The sequence below is a fragment of the Talpa occidentalis genome, unplaced genomic scaffold (genome assembly GCF_014898055.3).
Source record: "Talpa occidentalis isolate TD23 unplaced genomic scaffold, MPIMG_talOcc4v2.1 talOcc4.3, whole genome shotgun sequence".
Taxonomy (NCBI): Eukaryota; Metazoa; Chordata; class Mammalia; order Eulipotyphla; family Talpidae; genus Talpa; species Talpa occidentalis.
In genome coordinates this window covers 63,073,697-63,095,036 of record NW_023603184.1, presented here as the reverse complement: position 1 = coordinate 63,095,036, position 21,340 = coordinate 63,073,697, and the positions used below count along the sequence as shown (strand labels likewise).

The 21,340-nt window shown below is 42.4% G+C and overlaps 1 protein-coding gene and 1 long non-coding RNA gene across 2 annotated transcripts in view; one reads left to right on the top strand and one right to left on the bottom strand.

Annotated features, from left to right (window-relative positions):
- CLASP1 (cytoplasmic linker associated protein 1) overlaps positions 1 to 21,340 on the bottom strand; it is a 255,088-nt gene that overhangs the window by 10,838 nt on the left and 222,910 nt on the right. Inside the window, exons 33-36 of the mRNA XM_054699624.1 lie at positions 18,950 to 19,100; positions 14,926 to 15,172; positions 12,556 to 12,746; positions 10,783 to 10,911 (exon numbers count right to left, since the gene is read on the bottom strand). Of these exons, the coding sequence (XP_054555599.1) occupies positions 10,783 to 10,911; positions 12,556 to 12,746; positions 14,926 to 15,172; positions 18,950 to 19,100 (718 nt within the window). The remainder of the gene's footprint in view (positions 1 to 10,782; positions 10,912 to 12,555; positions 12,747 to 14,925; positions 15,173 to 18,949; positions 19,101 to 21,340) is intronic.
- On the top strand, positions 1,950 to 19,566 carry LOC129146618 (uncharacterized). The gene is made up of 3 exons (XR_008553529.1): positions 1,950 to 2,023; positions 3,271 to 3,385; positions 19,223 to 19,566. It is a non-coding gene; the product is annotated as an uncharacterized LOC129146618 (long non-coding RNA).

Genomic DNA, 21,340 nt, shown 5'->3' with positions numbered 1-21,340 from the left:
GGGGAGCAGCAGGCGATACAGGAAAGGTCTTCTGTGCCCTATGTGAGTTAGCTCCCTGGTAGGGGATAGAACTCAGGCCATAGAGGTGACAGCACTGAGACTTAACCTCTAGGCCACCAGTGAGGCCCTAAAAATCTCTTCTAAATGTCCCTTTGAGATCAAGGGTTGGCAGTGCAGCCCTTGAACAGAACTGAAGCCCTGGAAAGTGTGGGTACTCCTTGAGTGTTAGCTAGTATCACATTAGCATTACAGTAATCATTACTGTATCTGCTCATCTCCCACTGTTTCTGTGAACTGCCCTCTGCTAAAGCAGAAACTCACTATCCTTCCAATAAATGTGGCTGACACAGGAGCAGTGTCCTCCCTAGGCCTCCCTAACTAGCAGAATGAGCTATTTCCCCTCAACTCCCAGAACCGTTCTCTAAGTCTGGCGCCCAGAGTGATTGCTCTGAATCCTTGCTAACATTTGCTGTTTCTTCTTATCCACAGAGGCCTAGCAGGCAGGGGTTGGAATGTTTCTTTTGACCTGATGTAGCGAGCAAGGCTGGGCGTTTCCCAGTCTTACTGATGGACTAGACTTCATTCCCTTGTCTGCCCGAGCACATGTCCTTGTTTAAGGAAGCCCAACCTTCCCAAATTCTGAAAGTCACATCTCTTTCTTGTTGGGGGCCCTTTAAACTTTCCTGGGAAGACCTGCTATCTCCCTAAGGCATGATCAAAGTTAAGGTATCTCATTAAGGAAGATGTGCCCCCCACCGACCCCCACCCCATCACCCTCTGGCTGGAGGACACAGCGCAGACACCTGTGGGGGTGAACACTGGGATTATGGATTAATCTTCTCAAGAGACAATATGGAGACTTGGACAAACTTGGTTCAAGGGCAAAAACTATGTTTTCATACATAAAAGAAAACCGGTGTCAACATATCCAAGAGTTGTCATGCTTACATATATGTGGGGAAGGTCAGGTTTGGGTAAAAAGTCATTTTATTTGAAAAGAGCCTCGTGCTACTTCAAGAAGCTGGTAAGATTCTTAGGAACTTCAAAGTCTCACTAATTTTTTGTCACCATCCTTCCCCGCCTTCCATTTGTGCTCTTTGTGCCCATGCACACAAAGTGCTGGGGTCTGAGCTAAGCGCTCCAGCCACAAGGTGAGATCCACCCGCCCTGTCCCCACCCCGTGGTGCCAGGCAGGGTGGTGTTCCAAGCAGAGAGGCAGCATGAGGATGCAAAGGTCCAGGAAGAGGCTGAGGAGGTCACAGAAACAGGCAGGGGTTAGCTGGTGTCTCCTAACTTGGCCAGGAGTAGAAAGAATGTCTGCAGAAGGCTTCTGTGATGTTCTGCGGGGTTCCTCCAGCTCCACGTCCCGGGTTTTATAGACAACTCACCCTGCCTGCTTTTTCCCCCAGGGAAGCCAGTGGTGTGGGTGAGCCAAATGGCACTTTAAGTGAACAGATGTCCCCGTCAGCAAGCATTAACTTAGTTACAACATTTATGGTCCCTTGCCCCACCTCAGACATGTATGCACAGGAGACTAGTAAATGAAGCCCACTGTGCTTCTGTGACCATCAACTCAATCTCCTGCCAAGTGCACCTTTCTTCACACAGGCCCTGACAACAGAAAGCTCTTTGACTCTGATGTGCATATAAGACCTTCAACCTTTCACCCCAAGAAAAGCCATTTCCAGAGTTGGATGAACATATTCCAGCCTCTGAGAACAGTGCAGCAGACAAACCTCAGTTCAATCCTGTGGCAAATTAATTGGTCTGAGCCTCAAATTTTTTTTAGGACATATTTTCAAAAGTGGTCAACAAGTGTTGCTGATGATTGTGATAGGCATGAGGGATCTAAGGAGGAGTGGACTACATTCTGAATGTCTGAGAGGTCAGATCGCCATCAGACATGGCCTGTGTGATGTCATTTTTTTGGAATCAATGGATTTGGAGTGCGGAGTCCTTGGGTTCACTCTGGGAAAGGTGTCACCAAAGCTCCCCTTTCTGCAGCATGCGGTGAGTTTTCCAGGTGAGTTTCCCCATGAGACAGAGATGGTAGTTATGTTTAAAGAGCAGGTTTATTAGGGAAAGGGACAAAAGAGTAAAAGACACTTGCATAGACACCAGCGGGCAGGAAGAGCTGCCCCGAAGGGACAGGGTTGCTGAGAGAGGCCTGCATGGTTACAGGTGGGAAGCCTTGAGGAGATCTGCCTCCACTGAGGGAGGTCAGGGAAGAGAAGCCCAGGCAGGTAAGAAGCTGCTGCCCTGCAGAGGGACAGAGTTGGTGACAGGAAGCACCTGCATAGTCACAGGTGGGCAGAAAGACTGCTCCTGAGCCTCAATTTTTAAAAATTCTAAAGTGGAGATTTAAAAACACTTACCTACACAGTCACTTGGGTCAAGAGAGGTAGTGCACAGATGACTATAACTACAAAGCACAGGACGTCTCTGGGTCACCCTGGTGGAGGCCCAAAGCAGGGCTTGGCAGCAGAGACGCTACCATGAGGGACAGCAGGGAGCCCGGGAACTCCCAAGCTGCCAGGAACAGAGCTCTGTCCTCACCAGTATCCGGAAAACTCTTCTCATCTGGCCTAGAGCCGCCATGAGGTGGGCCTGCCCTCCCCAATCACCTCTCTGCAACACTAGCCTTATGGCCAGGCTCACATTCTCTGAAACAGCATGAAAGGTCAAAGAGGCCTGGCTCCCGTCTTTATGTCCAGTGGTGTTTCCTTGCCATCCTTCTTGACTGAGTAGAGGGATACCAGCCATGGCAGTGCCCCTGTGTCATCTCTCACTCTTCCTTAATGCCACTCACTTGTGTTCTTCATTCAGGGCTCACCCACTCAAAAGAACCTTCAGGAAACCTCATGGACACACCTCATCATTATACTTACACCTAATACTTAAATTGTCTCTCCTGTTGCATAAGAAACTCCTTGAAGGCAAGCTCCCAGCCCAGTCATCTTTCTATTGTCCACACCCAGCACAGTGTCCGACACGCACTATGTGCTTGATAGATGTTGGATCCAATCTATTTTCCCACAGCGTATATATATATTTTTCATGCTCAAGACTGGTGAAGTCCCCTCTGGGCATGCCTCACTGACCTGCCTTTACCTAGTCAACTAAGGAGCTAGCTCAGAAAATGAGCAAGAAGGCAGGATACCTACAAATGACCAAACTCAGACTAGAGTGTCCCCTTCTAGGTGACACAAAGAAAGACAACAGATCTGTTCTTTGGAAAAGAGATGTTACAGTTCAGATTAATTTTTTCAGAAATCAGCTGTTTGAAGAGGGGGAACATGTTTCTTAGAAGAGCTGCACCATACAATGAATTACCTAAGATGAAGTGCTTTTCCTGCCTCAGTCCATGTCCACCCCCAAGGTCGCTGTAAGTCCATGGCGTACTTGGGAAAACCAAGTGTTTGGCATGGGGCTGAGTGAAATACAGCTAAGCAGGTGGTGATAAGGAAAAGAAAGGGCTCATCCCTTTTTAAATCTGGCTCCACACCGGGACAGTGCTGTAATACCCATGTCTTTCTACTGTAAGAAATCACTGCACACAAGGAAGACATACCGGTGAGAAGCTAAGTAAAACTAAGTGAGGAATCCTTGGGTCTTAGTTTTTAAACATGGAAATTAAAGTGTGCTGCTCGGTAAATGGACTATTTCAGATCTAATGGGTAACCCAGAACCCGGGAGAAGCTCCACTTACAAAACTCCAGGAATTCTAGCTGTCTCCTGCTTGGAGCATTTAATGAAATGTACCTAACCACAAGGAGGTTTTGGGAAAATGTCTGAAAATAAAACACAGAAGCTGTACTTCACAAGGGTGCGCTTGAGGCCCTCTCCTTTACAGAGCTAGAGAAGGTTTCCCAAGACAGAGACTATTTGCGGCAAGGCAAGTAGGTATTCTGGACTCCCCTCTCTATATATGCCAAGCCCCCAGCTTTTGGCAAGCTGCCTGAATCAGGGTGAACTTTAGGTTTTGCCCCTGTGTTCTATGTAACATAAGAAGCAAAGATTATAAATGTAAGCAAACAGAGCAAAAGTAAACACGGGCAGCAGAAAGGAAGGCAGACAATACTGTTCAGTAGACAAGGTGGCCAGAAGAAGCAAGGGTTTTAGAATGAAGGTGGGGCATATTCCTGAGAGACAGCAGAATCAAGAAGGCTTTTAGATTATAATCCACCCTCAGGCCAGCGAAACTGTCCCAATTCTGTTGATTTTGCTGCAGTCTAGTTTAGAAACATAGGAATTCTTCCTTTTCAAAGTTAGTGAAATAACAGTGTCTAGCTAGGAAAAGTATAATTTCCTCACCTGGCTTAAAAAAATGAGATCATTACTGAGAATATTGACAAATGTTTGCTTTAAGATAAGGTTTCTTCTGGAGCATAGAACTTGTCAAAATTTGGATTGCATGTTTTTAAGTTTGCAAAGTTTGATTTGGCTCTGTAACAGACATATCAGAATAACTAGGTGAATAAAAAAATTTAAATCAAGCAAACAAGCAAACGTTAAGAAACGACTAGAATCAAAGAATTCTTCTCAGTATTTCACTTAGTTTTTTAGTTCCTTCATTATCTGGAAGCTAAGGAAAAGCTTGGCGCCACCTTCTGGAAAAAGCTGGGAAGACTGTGCACACTTCTGGGCTGAGTTTAGTTTTCACCAGGGGCGTGGGGAAACTGCTGGCACTGCTGGAAGTTCTAGAACATAAGGTGGAGGGCAAATATGGGCCGGAGCCTGGGATTAGTCATCATTCAGCTAGGCTAGGTCCCAGAGGAAGGACGGAAAGTCCAGGTTCAAAGTCTGGAAGCCTGAGTTTTAGATTTGATTGTCATCAACTAGTGAGGTGATCTTGGGAAAAGCATCCTCTACTTTCTAGACTTCAGTTTCTCTATCAGTAAGCTGAGCAGGGGAATCTTAATCAAGAATTTTTACAGTGTTTTGTATTACCAAACCCTCAGCTCTACTTGATCGGTGTTTTCCCCTGAAATATGTGTGTGTGCAAGAATGCACACGTGAGTGCACACGAGTGTACCACACACCACACAATTTCAAGAGGCACAGTCTGAATGAAAGGATCTCTAACAAGACAGCCATCATCACAGCCTTGTTTAGAAAAGCAGAATTCAGGGAAACACTATTTATTGTCAAATGTGGTAAGGCTCTTAGGTGAGAAACTTATGCTATCCCACCCAAGGGGTAGGATTAGAGCCAACAGGGGAAAATGCTGAGGTGTCAGAGAGCAGGCAGCCAAGAAAGTGGCTTTGTCCCCATCTGGAGACCACCACCTGGGGAGGGAGGGCTGGGTGGCCTCTCAGGGGGGCTTTGGGGGCAACCTAAATCTTGAATGGGAGGCGGGGCAGCCCACAGACAACAACTACTCTGCTTCCCCAACATCCACCTCTACATGACAGTGGACAGCCATGCCAGGACAGGCATCTAGTCAGCCTGCACAGCTGCCCAAAGACGCAAGCTGTGTTTTTCAGTGGAGTTTTAAAGTTCATTCAAATGAACTGAAGTAGCCTGCTTAGATATCTTTAGAGAAATGCAGTTAAAGCTGCTTTATGAAAATTCAGAAACCTTGACTATTCTATTTAGAATCGAAGAGGATAAAAAAAAATAATATTTTCAGTTTTCAATATGAGACATCTTACCTCACTTGACTTCAACATCAGCCCCGAGGGACAGACCTTGCAGGGCATAAGCATCCCTGCTTTCAAGTCATCTGTCAGACAAGGATTTTAGCAATCCAGAGAGCTTCTGTGACTTGACACAGAAACAGAGCCAAAGAAGTGGCAAGAGTAGGATGAGAACCCAGGTCTTCCAAATTCAAACTCAAAGGTTCTAATATTAAAGAAAGGCCCTCTCAACTGTCTTCTGTCTGTAAGCTATTTCTATCCTTTCTGAAGCTCCAGAAGCTAAAGGGCAGGAGTTACAACTGGTTTCTAAAAGGGCAAGTTCACCAGAGAAGAGGCGCCATTTCTCCTTGCCCTGAGTAACACCATGCTTGGGATTTCACACCCATCCCATGAGACGGGAAACAGCTCCTCCACTTGGCATACAGAACACAAATGCAGTCTTGGTTCACTGGGATTCAGGCCAGGCGTGTCTTCTAAGTCCAAGCTCCTTCCCACCGGTCATGCTGCCTTGGCTCACTGCTAGAATTCCCTCCCTAACTACTTAGCTAGTTTCAGATTCTGACTGCCTCCAGCACTCTTCCTTAACCTATATCAGTTCCAAATTCCTAGTGCACTTCACTATGAACCCCATGCTGATTCCTTTGCTTGAATCTCAATTAAACCATAAGCTCTCTGAAGACTGGAGTGCTTCCGCCCCTTGCCTTCCATAAGAAAACATTTACTAGAGTATGTGCTACTACAGTCAGAATGCTGGCTCAGCAACTATGAACCTCTGAATGACCATACAGGCTTCCGGTTTTATCTTTTTGTTAAAAAGCAAAGGCTTTAACAAAGGAAGTAGGGCATTTGGCGACATTCCCAGATTGGACCTATGGAAAACTGGCGATTTAGAAATGGAGATTTAGGTTTTGTTACTCAGTAGTAACTTCTATTATCTTGAGGCTGGATGAGACAGATAATAATCTAGTTCACTCCCTGGACTAACAGATAAGAAAAACCAAGGTCCAGAAAGGTGAAGTAATTCTCTGGATTCACACAATGTATTGTTCTCTAGAACCAAATGAGGGGGCATTCCAGAGTGCAGGGGGCCGGTGAAGACCTGGCCAACTAATGATTTCAATTTGTATTTGAAGCAGAACATCAGCTTACTAGAATGCCTTCTGTTTGACACACTCCCACTTTTCTCTGGCCATGATAAAGACACACCATGCTGGCGACTGAAGCAGAAGCCAGAAAATAAGGTCTTTGATTTTAAAATAATTTTCATCTGGTTTTGCTTTTTTAATTCCTTGAAGCTATTAAATATAAAGTTAAAGAAACAAACTTCCTCAAATAAGCTAAACCACCTGAGACTGGATTTTGATGCCCCAAACACCAAGACTTTTGTGTTTGGCAAGAAATGTCTGGTGATCCAGTATAGTGATATGAAAAAATGTCGACATTTCCCTCTTTTAATAGGCAAATGCAATTAAATATTCACTACTGTAGACAAGTTCAGGAAGAGCTAAGCCAAATAATTAAAATGTCTCCTTTTAAGTCTCTCTTTATCTTCAAGAAATAGAGTCGGTGCTCCTTTCAAGTTTAAGCAAAATATTTACCAAATGCTTCAGCATTTTGGGCACTACATGCAAGACAATGCTGGTAGCAACAAGTATTTATGCATTAAATGTAATACAAGAGGATTTGTAATTTGTGTATCAATTGTTTACCAAGAAAATGAATTTTGAAAAGTTTGAATATTTGTACAGCATAGGACCGTTTTAAAAGTGAATTTCTACTTCACTGTCATTTCTCACAACAGTCATGCTTATCAAAGTTATAAAGCGACAGCAGAAACTGAGTGGGTAGGAGGGTTTCTGTCTCCAGAGTTATACCTCACAATGGCCTCAGGATCTCATTGGTAGTATCAATTCTCTTATTAAATCCCCTCTTAATTAATGAATGAGAGATTCTGTACCAGCCTTAACAAACAGATTATACATTCTAAAATGAGAACAGTTAAAATTAATGGAGTTTTGCTGAAAAACAGAATACAGGCTGAAGATTTTAAAAGGCCACTAATCAAGATCTTAGCCCCTTTAAGACGTATACAAAATGCTAATGCTTCTGTAAGTCACCATAACTTCATTAATGAAGCACTGGAATCTATTTACTAAGAACTATTTAGTAGCAAGTACTTAAATAATGAGAAATTCACTAATTTCAGTAGTAAATATGAAAACATTATGTCTAAACAGACAAATACCAACTTAAAAATCAAGTGCTAAATTAGTACCTAAATCTTCTATCTTGCTTACTGTAGGAATCTATGTTAGCATAGGATGGATGGTGCCTGACCCAGACACAGCCTGAAACATCTTTAGTAAATGGGAGAAATGTTTTACAGGCACAGCTCCTTTTAAAAGCCCTTGAAACAGCAGACCCTGGCTTACCAAATGATAAACAAGTGATCTATCATCAGTCCTGCCTTATTCATCTTCCCTAAAAATATGAAAAATTTTAATTTTTAGAAATTGCATTTCAAGAAGCTTCATGCTACAGTCCCACAGCAAGGAGGAGAGTATGCACACTGGTGCTGCCACCACCACAGCAGGCCCCACGGAGCCAGTCTCTCAGAGTCCTCACATGCTGCAAATTCTGGGGAAGCCGGGATTTTGTCTGTGAATACAAAACCACTGGATTGTTCCAGAAACATTCACCCAAGAGGAACACACTCTGGAAGTACTCATTAGACAGGAATACACTCTGCTTTTCTAGGACTAATTTAATCAGTCTAGAAATGTTCTTGATTTGTCTTCCAATAAATGCCCGAATAGTGTCTAAATAAATGTTTGACTGTACTGATGAGAAAAATGTAATGACTACAGAAACATTACATACCACTATAAGCAATATTATATGTCAACAAGGTGGACACAACACAAAGTTTATTGCATCTAAGTATTCTGCCCTAAAAAAAAACACAAACAAGGTGGAGAAGCAGGTTGATTAAAATAAGAGAAAAACTAGAAAAATTTTAAAGGAAAAAAAACCAAAAAGAATAATTTAACAAAATCAAATATACTAGTGCCTGAGTAGGGAGTTGCTGGCAAAGTGACAGAATGAAGTCTTGTTAAGAAAACTACAAGGGCGAGTCAAGGTGAGTCTGAAAGTATGCAAAGCACAGAAGACCTGCCAAGGCGCTCCTTCTGGAACACAATGTTTCCTCCACCTGCTTTATCAGGTAATCAGTGACAGCAGCGTGAAGATCTTTGGGTCACAGGAATTCCATGGCAACAGGGTGCTGCTCAATTTACTTTAAGCAGCAGATATTTTCTGCTCTTGGGACTTAACACTTAAGAACTTTCTCTCCTAAATTTCTCAGTGGACAGGGAAAAACAAGATCCCTCAAAAAAACATAAACAGCAAATGGATTCATTAATTCCGTTACCTAGTATTTTAAGGTCTACTGTCAGAACTTTGAAGTTTAAGATCAGGGGCCCCCCTTTAATTTAAAGACAGACGTCCTCCAAAGAGATAGTAAGGAAGTACCAAACTTTCGCCCTGATGCCATATTCTAAGTATGTCCTTCTCATGAAAACAATTTGTGTCATATGTAAAAGAACATCAATTCTACTTCATTGCTTGATCATGCATACTCATTAAGCGACTATGGGATATAATACACAGTACAAGAAGCTGCCCCTTAAAAAAAAAGACATGACCTGGTTCATCTTGGTTCTACAGCTAATTGTTGTGCATCACCTGATAAATCACAGCACCTCTTGGACCCTCTCCCCTCACCCAGGAATAATTAAGTTGGTCATATTACCTCATTTGGCCCTCTTATTTTTAACAGGAGTTATTGTAATGGAAAGTGCTTTGTTCACACATGAGTGACTATTACAATCATACAACCAACCTGATTTCAGAGGCAGATTGTTGGTTTGAAAACACACACAGTCACCAATGTAGCCTGTGTTGAATTAGTACTATTCAGGGGAAAGTTCTAGAAAGAGCAGGAGAACCTCGCCCTTACTGAGCTTGCAATCATGGTGGGGAATCTGAGGTGACATACCTGCTGAATTTTTAGTACCCACCCAACTGCTAAACAGAGAAAAATAATGATTTAGGGTACAATTCTCTGGGTAGATATAAGAGTTGCTTTAAATCACAATTCCTTTAATTAGTGAGCATGGTCAAAGGGTCCCATGTGAGCCAAGAGACTGCCACTGAATTAAGCAGGTGGTTAGGTCTAATTCTGGGGAGAAGCCAACCATTTGGAAAGCTTTCTAAACTTCTAAGTACACATGTGTTTTTCACACAGCCTTTACTGGAAGGGTGTTATTGAAAGCGTTTTATTTACAATAGCTCTCTCCACCTCCCTCTCTCTGTGGGCCTCTGGATACTTGAAGGACTGGGGGCTCTCAGGGCTAAAAGAACTAAGTGCACAATGGGATGAGAACTTACTGAGTGCCCAATGTCTGCATTGTGTGTAGGACACAGACACTTCCTGCTTGTTCTCTGATAAACATATGAGGAGCCAGAACCACCCAGGCAGTTGGCTAGTGTTTGGAATGTTCAGGAGCTAGTGGAAGAGGCTCTAGCAGCCAGGGGAGGCAGGATGGCCAAGAAAGTACAGCACCTCCCATGGTCAAGTGCTGGGCCAGGACCTTACCTGATGGCTGCATGCAATTGTCCCAAGAAACTGTGATAATAGCCACCTTTATTTTACACACAAGAAAACCAAGGCTCAGAAAGTGAAATAACTTGGCCAAGGTTCTGGAGCAAGGAAGCGCTGGTTTTAGGACTCACACTTCTGTTACCAAAGCCAATCTCAATCTCCCACCCACACTAGACTATATTGCCAGGCACTGAATGCCAGAAGGAAAGCAGACCTTTCTTGTTGACCAAAGCCATGGGAACTGCTGACATGGTAAATCCCTGGGACAGGTCAGCCAGCTGTATGCATGGAGGGCATCATGAACCTAGAGTGGCACTGCTGCTCATCAGCCACGACAGCAATGGGGTTGCAACGGTGTTTAAAGCTCAAACACTGATTTACAAATCCCCCCTCTCTCTCTTTCTCTCTCTCTCTCTACCCTAATTACACTGCACCCCAGACCAGTCTGTTAAGCACCCCTGGGCCACAGGCCCGGCTCACCTCCTTATGGGAGTCTTTGTGGGCTTCCAGAGTCTTCATGATCGTCAGCTCGGCGTAGTTTTTAAATCTTGCTGGCTGGTTTCTCAGAATTTCCCGTAACACTCTCAGTGCTAGTGCTCGGATGGAATGCTGCAGTTTAAGAGGAAAGGAAGGCATCAGTAGACAATCACAGCACTGATAAGCAGACCAGTCCTGACACCTTGCACACACGTAGACACAGATGACACTATTTACTTGCCCTCCAGGTGGTCAGCTCCATGAGGACAGGTATTGTGTCAGTGGGGCAGTCCTAGGATCTAGCCACTAGAGGCAGGTGATGAAGGCTTCTTGAACGTGCCAAAAGAGGACCAAGTGAGACTAAATGAAGATGGTATATCTGGGTGCCGGAAATCTGATCAATTTCCTAGGGCTTTCCAGAGGCTTAAGTACATATTACCCTTTTGAAAAGTGTACAAAAGGATAGGCAAAAAGCATCTAAACATTTCATCAATGTGACCCGTAAGACTGTGGACACCCTAAGGACAGCAGAAGACCTGTCATTATTCCTGACCTTCTATGATGAGATCATGGAGGAGGGGAATGTGCACAGGCCGAGTCATGAATCTGGAGGACAGCCATTCCAAACAGACTCCTAATCTCAATATAAGAGAATGGAGTTTACGCCAGACACAGCCCAAAAGCACATCCTGATTCTTTGCCACTCATCTGTACAATTCACACACGAACACCTCTCTGCCCTCTACATGACATCATTTTATCTCCTAGCAAAGCCCAAACAAGTAGAAGTGCTTCAGCAGCTCATATTTTGTTTAAAGAAAAGTTAATTCAGATTCTTCTATTCCCCCCCACCCAATGCCAAACCATCAACCGTGGCATCAGAGAGCAGTTAAGAGCCCCCATGAAATCCACAGCCTTCCCCTCACCCACCCTCCACCCGAGTCACCTTCAGTGTGCCCACAGGCTGTGTGGAACTTTACAATCCGCCTGATCCTGCCCCTCGACTCCACCATACCTTCCTTATCTCACCCTACTTTACTTCATTTTTGTTTCTAGCGTACACAAAGCCTAAAGCAGGGAGATGGATTTTTTACTTCAAGAGCTTAATTTGGGTAATTTCCAATGTTGATTCCTGTCCTTGTATAAAGTATCAGCTGCCTGGTAGGAGAAAGCAGGACTCTGGCTAGATCATTCCCTCCTTTCAGAGCTATATGCCCTATGTATGGAACCAAACCTGGCGCAGATGCCAGTTTGTTACATCCCGATCTCATGGTGTGAGGAGAGCATTGTATTTTAAAAATAATAAGAGTCACACTTCTGGAACCGACCATTTGACCAATTAAGTTGACTGGAACTGTTAACATATGGGGGGTTAAACCAACACAGAGTTTCCTGGAATTCAGTATTTAGAAAGATCTTAAAAAAAAAAGCCCATGTATTTCCTAGTTACACGTGAAACATAAACTCACAAGGAAAAATGTTTGCCATAAAAACACTTTTCTGAAGTTCTAAAATTTTTGTGTTAAAAAAGTAAACAGATACAGGAACAAACTTCCCTCAACTACCACAAACCCAATTACAAAGAGAACTTGCATCTAAGCTAGGACGGGGCCTATCTCCGACAAAAAACTTATTTACTAAAATAGGCGCTCAGAAAATATTTGAAAACAGTTTTGATGTGAAGAGTAAGCGCAGCACAGGAAGTGAAGGAGAAGCCAAACCCGGCAGAAAAGGACTCTCAGCCCCAGTACACAGAAGGACGCAGAAAGCGCTCACATCTTTGTCTCCAAGCGTCTCCAACAGCAGGAGCAGGATGGTCTTGAAGTGCTCTTCCCACACGCCCAGGCTGTCTTCCCGGGTGATCTTGAGCAGCTCCAGGAGGGCACCTTTCCGCTCCTCCACCCGCTCGTTGTGGTTGGACAGTTCTTTCAGAAGGTCAGCCACCAAGTCAGAATGGTCAATGGGCACTAGTGAGACACACAGACAGAAGTTACTTCTTAAGGCAATGTTGACCGCAGGAGCCACCTCAGAGGTGCTCAGCCACCCACCATGGCGCTCCCCTCCCCCAGAGGAAAAGGTGACTGCTCTCCCTTCTCATCCCACCACCCCCGTGTGTCTCTCTATGGCCCCAACCTTGCCCTTTACCCTCTGAGCACATCCTCTCCCCAAACTAATTGGGAAGATTAGCATCAAGTCCCCAAATTCCATGTCCTTCCCTTCCTTCCCATCCTGTCCCCCTTATTTCTGACAGAGGAGAAAGTGCTGCTTCCTCTATCTATTTCACACGAAGAGGGGAAGCCTCCGAAAGTCCCTCCTTGGCTGTCTTGTTCTTCCAAAGTCTCTTCCCACAGCCACAGGCCTACATTAGGCCTTACTACTTGGACGTCTCTTACAGGAGCAAATCCACTCAAGTACACACAGTCTTCAAGGCCCTCCTCATTATCACATCTGATCAATGAGCCTCCAATTTCCTCTCAAGCAGCCAAAGTTTAGCAGTCAGCACAGTAAACAAATGCCAGTCAAGTGTGGCACATTCACGGGCTGTAGAACCTGCCAAGACCTCCCAGCATAACCACTGCAGGGACCTGTACCAGGTTAGGTGGCAGAAAGGCACATCTTTCTCTTTCCAAGTTCTGTTAAAAAGACCTCAACCCCGAATATCCATTTTAAAGAGAAAGGATGGAAAAACCAAAGGCAAATCATTCGGAGCTATTTAAATTGTATCTGCCCAACGAATGGATAAGTTAAATGACTTACTGATTCTATAAGCAAAGAAAGAAAAGAGCCCACTCTTCCTAGAGTGAAAGTCCTAGTAAGCATTCTGGCAATGCCTACCGCCATAAAAATAGACGGTATTTACTTGGTATCTACTCAGCTGCTGTCCACCAGCAAGAAGCAGTTAATTGCCAAGGAACTATGCTTTCAAACTTCTGAAGGTATGTCTGCTTTCAAACAACTAAAGACTCCTCTTCCATCTCAAGAGTCTATCCTGCCTGCTCCTCCACTGGTGCCACCACAGAACTGGGCATCTGTCTCCAACGAGGCCTTAAGCTCTTTGAGGCCAGGGACCGTGTCTCATTTGCCACCTGTGCCAGCAGACCATACATTTCATGACACACTGTGGGCACTCAGAGAATTTTATTTGTCTGAGAGTTCCAATGCAGGGTTCAAATGTAAGTCTTTATTCAAAATTGAAAAACAAAACAGACTTGATACAATCTTTAAAAAATGATTGTTAAGTTGAAATAAACCAAAATGTGGGCATGGCAGTAAGGTTTAAAAAAAAAAAAATTAAGTTCCAGATAAAATACCTTCAAATACCATCCTTCAATACATACTCACTAGTCACCATCATGACACTGGTCTTACTTAACATGAGAGTCAGAAAAAGACCAGACTGTTCCATATCAAATATAATATTTGGGGTAAGTAACTTAACTTGCCTGCACCTCAGTTTTTTGATCTGTAAAGTAAAATAATCCCCTATATCTCCATAAAACAATAGATGTAAAACACTCAGTTTAGCACCAAGCACACATCAGAGATCAGTATGCCAATCCTATCTTTTCTCTCCCAAGGGCAGAAGTCAACATAAACAGCTCTGTCGAAACCTGGTTAAAACACTGGTGTGAGAAGCAAGTCCTCCAGAAGGGCTTCAGGATGTTACTTCTAGACTCAGTAACTGGGAAAGTATATGACAGAGGCCTTTATAAATGTGGAGCCCTGGGCTGGGACTGCTGTGCCTTCACTCCCCATCTCAGGAAGCCTACTCTCCTCATCCTTTAGACCTCCACTCAAGTTTCCCTGAGGGGAATGGTTAGCCTTCCTCTACTGCAGAGGTCACAGCTGCAGCTTTACGTCATCTGTATGACTGCTTTTCTTACGACTGCCTTCACAATGAGACAAGCTTTTAGAGGGCAGGGACTGTACATACTTTTGATCACTGTTGTGTCTTCTGAGGCTAAGCACACAGTGGGCGTTCAGTAAGTAGTTGTTAAGCAAATGACTAAGCAGAACAGACCCCATGTTTGCACTGACATTGGACTGGTATGTCAAATGTGTGACCAAAGCTGGTCTGACCAAAGGGGAAGTCCATGGAAAGTACATTTGGAAGGTGGGGGTGCCATCAAACAAAGAAAGACAAACCATCTCGAAGCTGATCCATGTCATCGTCAAACACAGCCTCCTTCAGGGCAGTCTTGTCGTAGGTGTTGATGGTGTCTGAGTAGGGATAGGGATTGTACTCTCGCGCCCGTGGCCCTGGGAAGGCGCGTGGAGGCTGGGTGTTAAGGAGGGAGGTCTTGTTGTCCAGAGCCGTTCTGCCTCCTTCCACCACATCACTGCCTCCCCGGCCCTCAGTGGCAGGGGAGGCAACTCCACCATCACGGGATACCTAGAGCACAGCATACCATCAGTCCTTTTTAAGGGCATTTAACAAACTTTTCCTTTAAATTTTCAGAAGTATTGGGAGAACCAGAGATTAGACACTTGGAATCTCGCCATTGACGAGATAGCGAGATTATAATACCTAATTCACAAAACACTTTAAAGGAAACTGAATGTGCTTACATTTTCACCTAATCATTAATTTACATGTAAAGTCTATACTGCTTTGTAATTTAAGAGATTAATAACATGCAATACTGAAGAGTCCCCTTGAGAGCAAAGGCCACAGGTCTCCCACCCCAGCCCCTCTGGAATCTTGATGCCAGCACTTCACCTACCGTTGTCATCACAAACTATACGGTTTTCTTACTGACACCCCAATACAACACAGCAGATGGATGACCCTCACAGGGTCTAACATGGTCCAACCATCCCTGAATCCCCTGTATGAATTTCCACCACGTGGTGAGCCAAACAATGTTCTATCCTCCCTACAATGGAGAACTCAGTCTTTTCTAGGGAAAACATTCTTCCTTTGGCTATTTCTGGTCTTTATATTGGATCAAAAAGCAGGTTTTCAATATCTTACGAATATTTTTTCTAAATATATTCCGAGTTCCAAATTAAAGAGATTAAAATTTGGGCCCTCTGGCCCCTGAGTCAGCTTTCTGCATCCCTATGTTCTCTGGTTTCTTTGTTCTGTGGCACAATGACCTGTCTGGTTCTCTTTACAGGGGGACACTATAACAGAGCAAGTGTGGGTTGCCTTCTGGGAACAGAGCAAAACTGTTCTTTTCTTCATCACAGACATTTCATTAAATGATAAATATGGAAACATTTCCAGGGAGCTACAACACTGGTTATTTCTATGATAAATTTTTTACTTGTGCTGCTGATAAGAAATATCTATGTCATTTCAAGTTTATGTGTTTGTTTTAAAATGTGGTAAATACACTTAGGTCATATTAATCATCTAATTCCTAAGTATATTACTCAGTGGCAGTAAATACATTCACAATGTTGTATAACCATTGCCACTATGCTGTATTGAGCAAAATTTTTTCATCTTCTCCAACAAAATTCTTTACCTAATCAGTAATTCTCCCTATATATATCACATTTCATTTATCCATTTCTCTGTTAGTGGGTACCTTGGCTATTTCTACTTTCCAGGTATTGTGAGTAGCACTACTCTAAACAGAGGTTTACAAATATCTGTTCAAGTCCCTTCATTCAATGCTGGGATGCATTTGGTTTCGAATATCCCCAAACAAGGTTGTATACTAATTTAACTGCTAAAATGTAAAAAGAATACATAATACGTGCATAGATATGAACAAAATAGGACTTAACAGGGGTTTTCTCTTGCTGGAGGATGACTCATAGATGATTTTAATTTTTTTCTCTTTGTAAGTTTTCTAAAAGTAAAACAAGTATTATTACAATGAAAAAAACTATCTATAAGAGGAGAAAGTGTTTTCAAAATTTTAGACATTGAAAAAATATAAATTATCCTAATTCTAATCACCTGTAACAAAAGATACATTACTTTTTAAACTGTGTATATTATTTCCCCAGGTCTTTGTCTACACATAGATTTTATAGAGTGGAAATCATAGTGTACATACTATCAGAAATTTTGCTTTCCTCAAAGATAGAGCATGTAGATATGCTCTACATACATACAAGTTTTATAACTTTATATAAAATTTACATGAGAAAATGGAATATTACTCAGCATGCAATTTGTAGCAACATGGATGGCGCTGGAAGGGATCATGCTCAGCGAAATAAGCCAGAAAGAAAAAGAAAAATACTGGATGGTCTCACTCATAGCAGGAATCTAGAAAACTTAAATAAGGGACCAGGAAAATGAATATCTATAAGAAAGTGAAAATCAAAATCAACAAAAAACTATGAACCTGAGACACTCTATGGGGGGTGGGGGGCGGGGAGGGGAGGGATTGGGGTCAAAATAAGGGGGTTGCAATTATATGGGGAATATAAAAATAAAATTTATTTAAAAAAAAATTACATGAGAAAAGCATGAAGGTCCAAACTTGGGCCCATTCTCAAAGAAAATGTCTTAGCAATAGATTAAAATATCAGCGAATAAGTGTGTGTTTTATGTTTTGTTTTTTTTTTTAAGATTTATTTATGCACACAAGAACTGGGGTACAGGCCAGAGGTGTTGGGGGTGAGAGAATTCACCAGAGACAGAGCAGGGAATAGAACAGGCAGATCAACTGAAATGCACTACTGAGGGGAGCAATGGGCGAGACAGGAGAGGTCTGTTGCGCCATGTGGGTCATCTCCCTGGCCGGAAATCGAACTTGTGCCGCAGTGGCTATGAATAGCTTCAAAGGTTGCTTCTTAACCCCTTGCACCACCAGGGAGGCCCTGTGTTTTATGTTTTTAAATATATTTAATGCAGATTTTTAAAAAAAATTCAATGCAGCCCATTTACTCTGTGTCTGACTGATTACGTCTCAGCAGCTAGACCCTTCGGCTAGAATATCCTTCCTAAAAGTTTCCCTGAACTTCTCTATAAGCCCACACTATCGTGGTGTCCCTATCATTATCTTTAGCTCTTTCCCCAACTCCTTTTTTTCCCGTATTTCTTACTGTCGATATGCCTTAAGATTTTGTCCTTACTTTTTAACTATAATTTCACTCACTTTTCTTTAGTTATCATCGAGGAACTAGTCTATGTCTCTCAAATCTCTATCTTTAGCCCAAATTGACAGCCTAAACTCCAGAATGGCATATCCAAAGTCCTAATGGATACGTTTGCTTGGATATCTCACAGTTCCCGCAAACCCATATATTATAAACTGAGATCACTGTATCCCAAAGGGGCTGACATGTACTTTTTTTCTCTTTCTATATTTATCTCACTGAAATGTACCAGCACCTACTTAATAGTCCTACTCAGAGATTTCTGACTCTTCCATTTTTGTTCATGTCTAACCAAACTCGACTTCCTCCAGAAACATTCTCTGCCTCAGTGATAAGCAATCTTCCTAAAATGTAACTGTGACCACGCCACTTCCCTGGTCAAAAATCCTTGAGGATATTTTGGAGGACTTGAATTAGCCATTGTGCTGGCGACTGCAGAGTAAAGTCAAGACATTGGCTGGAAATTCCTCCCATGTGATCACCTTTTCTAAGCTGACATCTGCAGCATCTTCCTGAACCTCACTGACACAACATACCCATTCCCTCAACTTCAGCCAAGGGGATATCATACTATGTTCATTTCCATCTTTCCACCTTTTCTCAGGCCTGCCTTTAACTGCAGCCTTCCTACTTGACCTGACAAATGCCTGACCTGACCTTCATGCTTCTGCTCAGAGACTGAAACCACCTCTTCTGCGATTCTTCCCAAGCACCAGACTGGCGCAGCAAGTCTCCTCAGTGCTGAACTCTGACCAAATGCAGTGTATCACCATCTCCTGCTTATCTGCCTGCCTCTGCATGAAACTATAGCTCCCAGAGAGTCATGTTAGGTGTCTGATTCAGGCTATTTTTATTTACTGTATTCCAGGAATAAAAATGTGTTCTAGATAAATCAGCGTAAACTGAGAAAAAGGGTATTTGGCATTCTTCTCAAAGACAGGTGAGGCTCATTCGAAGTTTTGTGAAATTGCCTTTTGGGTCTCTTACTTTTAATCTAATCACAGGATAAAAATGATGAAACACAGTAATCAGAGTAATTATCACTAAAGAGTCAGTAATTATCACTGAATTCATATATAGTGCTCTATTAGCTGGGGATACTCACAATATCACAGTCCTTTTTGCCGTCTCGTTTAATTGGTTCATTCAGGTCCTCTTGGCTTCGAAAACTAAACTTTTCAATGGCTTCTGTAACTCCTCGTAAAGAACTATAGATTTCTTCAGAGTTCAGATTCTCTGTATCATAGTCCAGCATGCTAAAGACGAAAAATATTTTTTTTGATCAAAAATTGAGATATAGGCATAAAACTGAGTTGTGGGCATATATTATTGGCAATAATTTACAAATTAAGATGTACTTATAACTCTGTTTCTTTAGGTGATTTGGAATGAAAAGGAGACAGGTTTATTAGAGTACCACCACTGGACAATTACACATCTTCTTAGTCCAATCTGGTTCCAAACACTCAGTGAGAACCAGTGGAAACAACAATTACCACAAGAATGCAAGAACTCAAAGAGTGACAAGTGGTGACTGAATGCACGAGGTAATGAAAGTGGAAAATAACTTTCATTTCTTGAAGATGGAAAAAACTTGCTTGGTTGTTACTGGTATCAAATGTACAAACTTAAGGGAGACAGACACTTCAAATAAAGCTAGTTTACAAATCTCAGAGGAACAAAGCAAACCATTGCAACAAGCCCAGGTTATGCTCACCAATATCAGAGACTCTTAAAATACAACCCTATTATTAAAAACTAAAAAACCAGCCCAATGGTTCAAATTCACATCCACCCCATCGATGGGCTTCTGAGTCTTTCATGTCATCTAGCCCAGCAGCTTATTGTGACTAAAACCCTTCTAGATGCTTATACTAAGAGTTTTATAATAAAAGCCAATCTTATCATGAGTCACATTCCTAGATGGATTTTTAAAAGCACTTCAAAAAGCAGGAAGTAATTTCCCTTATAGAAAAATGATGTCAAACACATCATATTTAGGATAGCAAAACATGAAGTGAAAATACTAAATAGCCTTTTGGTACAATGCAGTGTGTAAACAAGTGGTTTTTAGATGCCCCACAATGCACTGAAACAGAGAGAAGATCCTAAAAACAAAACCCATCACCATCCCTCACTAAAGATATCAAGGGAAGCATGGGATGGATACACTAGTACAAAGTAAGCAAAACATGAAGCAACAGTCAAGCAAGGACAGGTCCAAAAACTATCTTGGTTTAAATGCCATTTGTTTCAGAAGGCTTTAAAGATTCCAGAAAAGATTAAAATCGTTGGTCTAATTTTACCTGCAGAAGGTCTGAGCTATACAGAGCCTTCCCTGGTTATATGTAAGTATCTGCTCAACACTAAAGGCAAAATAAAAACAATCTTTCTGTCCCTCTAAAGAGAAATAACTGACATGAGATGCCCACGGCAGGGGGGAAACTCTTCCTACATCACACAGGACTTAAGTTTCCTGTAACTTAAAAACAGGTAACATTATTTAAGGCCTCTCCCCTACCTTTCCTTTTTTTTTTTACACAATTTAGGCAGATAAGCAAGACAAGAGCTGGACATCTCTCACTTGGGGTAGCCAGACCTCTCGGGCTAGAGGTTATAATGATCCACACATTTTCAAAGGCTGCTTGAGCACAACATCTGAACTGACTCTTAGAGATGGAAGAGATTTGCCTAACGTTACAAAACTGGCCCAGAGGGAAGCTTTTTCTTCTCTGATGAAAGAAAATACACACCCACCTGTACTTGGAGTGTTCACAAAACTATGCGCCAACTCAAAGATTGGCTCTGGCATCAAACAAAAAGATATGTGAACATGAACACGTTTACAGGTAAAAGTCCATGTATATTACTAACAGGGGGTAGAATAAAAAGTTGAACAGCATTCAAATTTTCAACCCCTTCTAAGTTCAGAAGGTTGTCTATGAGGCAATACCCCTTTAATGTGAAGGAAGCATGACTGAGGAGCATGGGGACTCTCTGGCCCCTCCACCATAGAGCCCCACAATGCGTGCTTATATATGAGCAAAGGCATTTATACATCTGACCAGTACGCTAATTTTTATATGTAAAGACGGAATATGACTTAAACAAAAAATATGCATACAAGATGTAAAAAGATGCCTTAAAATACTTTTAACCACAACAACCAAAAACAACAGCACAGCCCATGCAAAAGGAACGACAACTCAAAGAATGACGAGATGGACGAGAGGAAGTCTGGCGGAACGCTGAGCTTTTTAAGGAATGTCACAATATTATTTTCCATATGTCGCTTCAGATGATGTTAGCTTTCACATAATTCATCCCAGTGACTCGAACCTCCTAAAATATTTCATTTCAGTTCGCATAACTTCAGCACTATAATAGCCTCTTTGAAAAATAAGAAAATAAAGGATTCTGCCAGTTAATATTTCCCCTTCTTACTTTCAGTTAATAAACTAACACAGATTTCCAATTTAGGAGCAGATGTGCATAA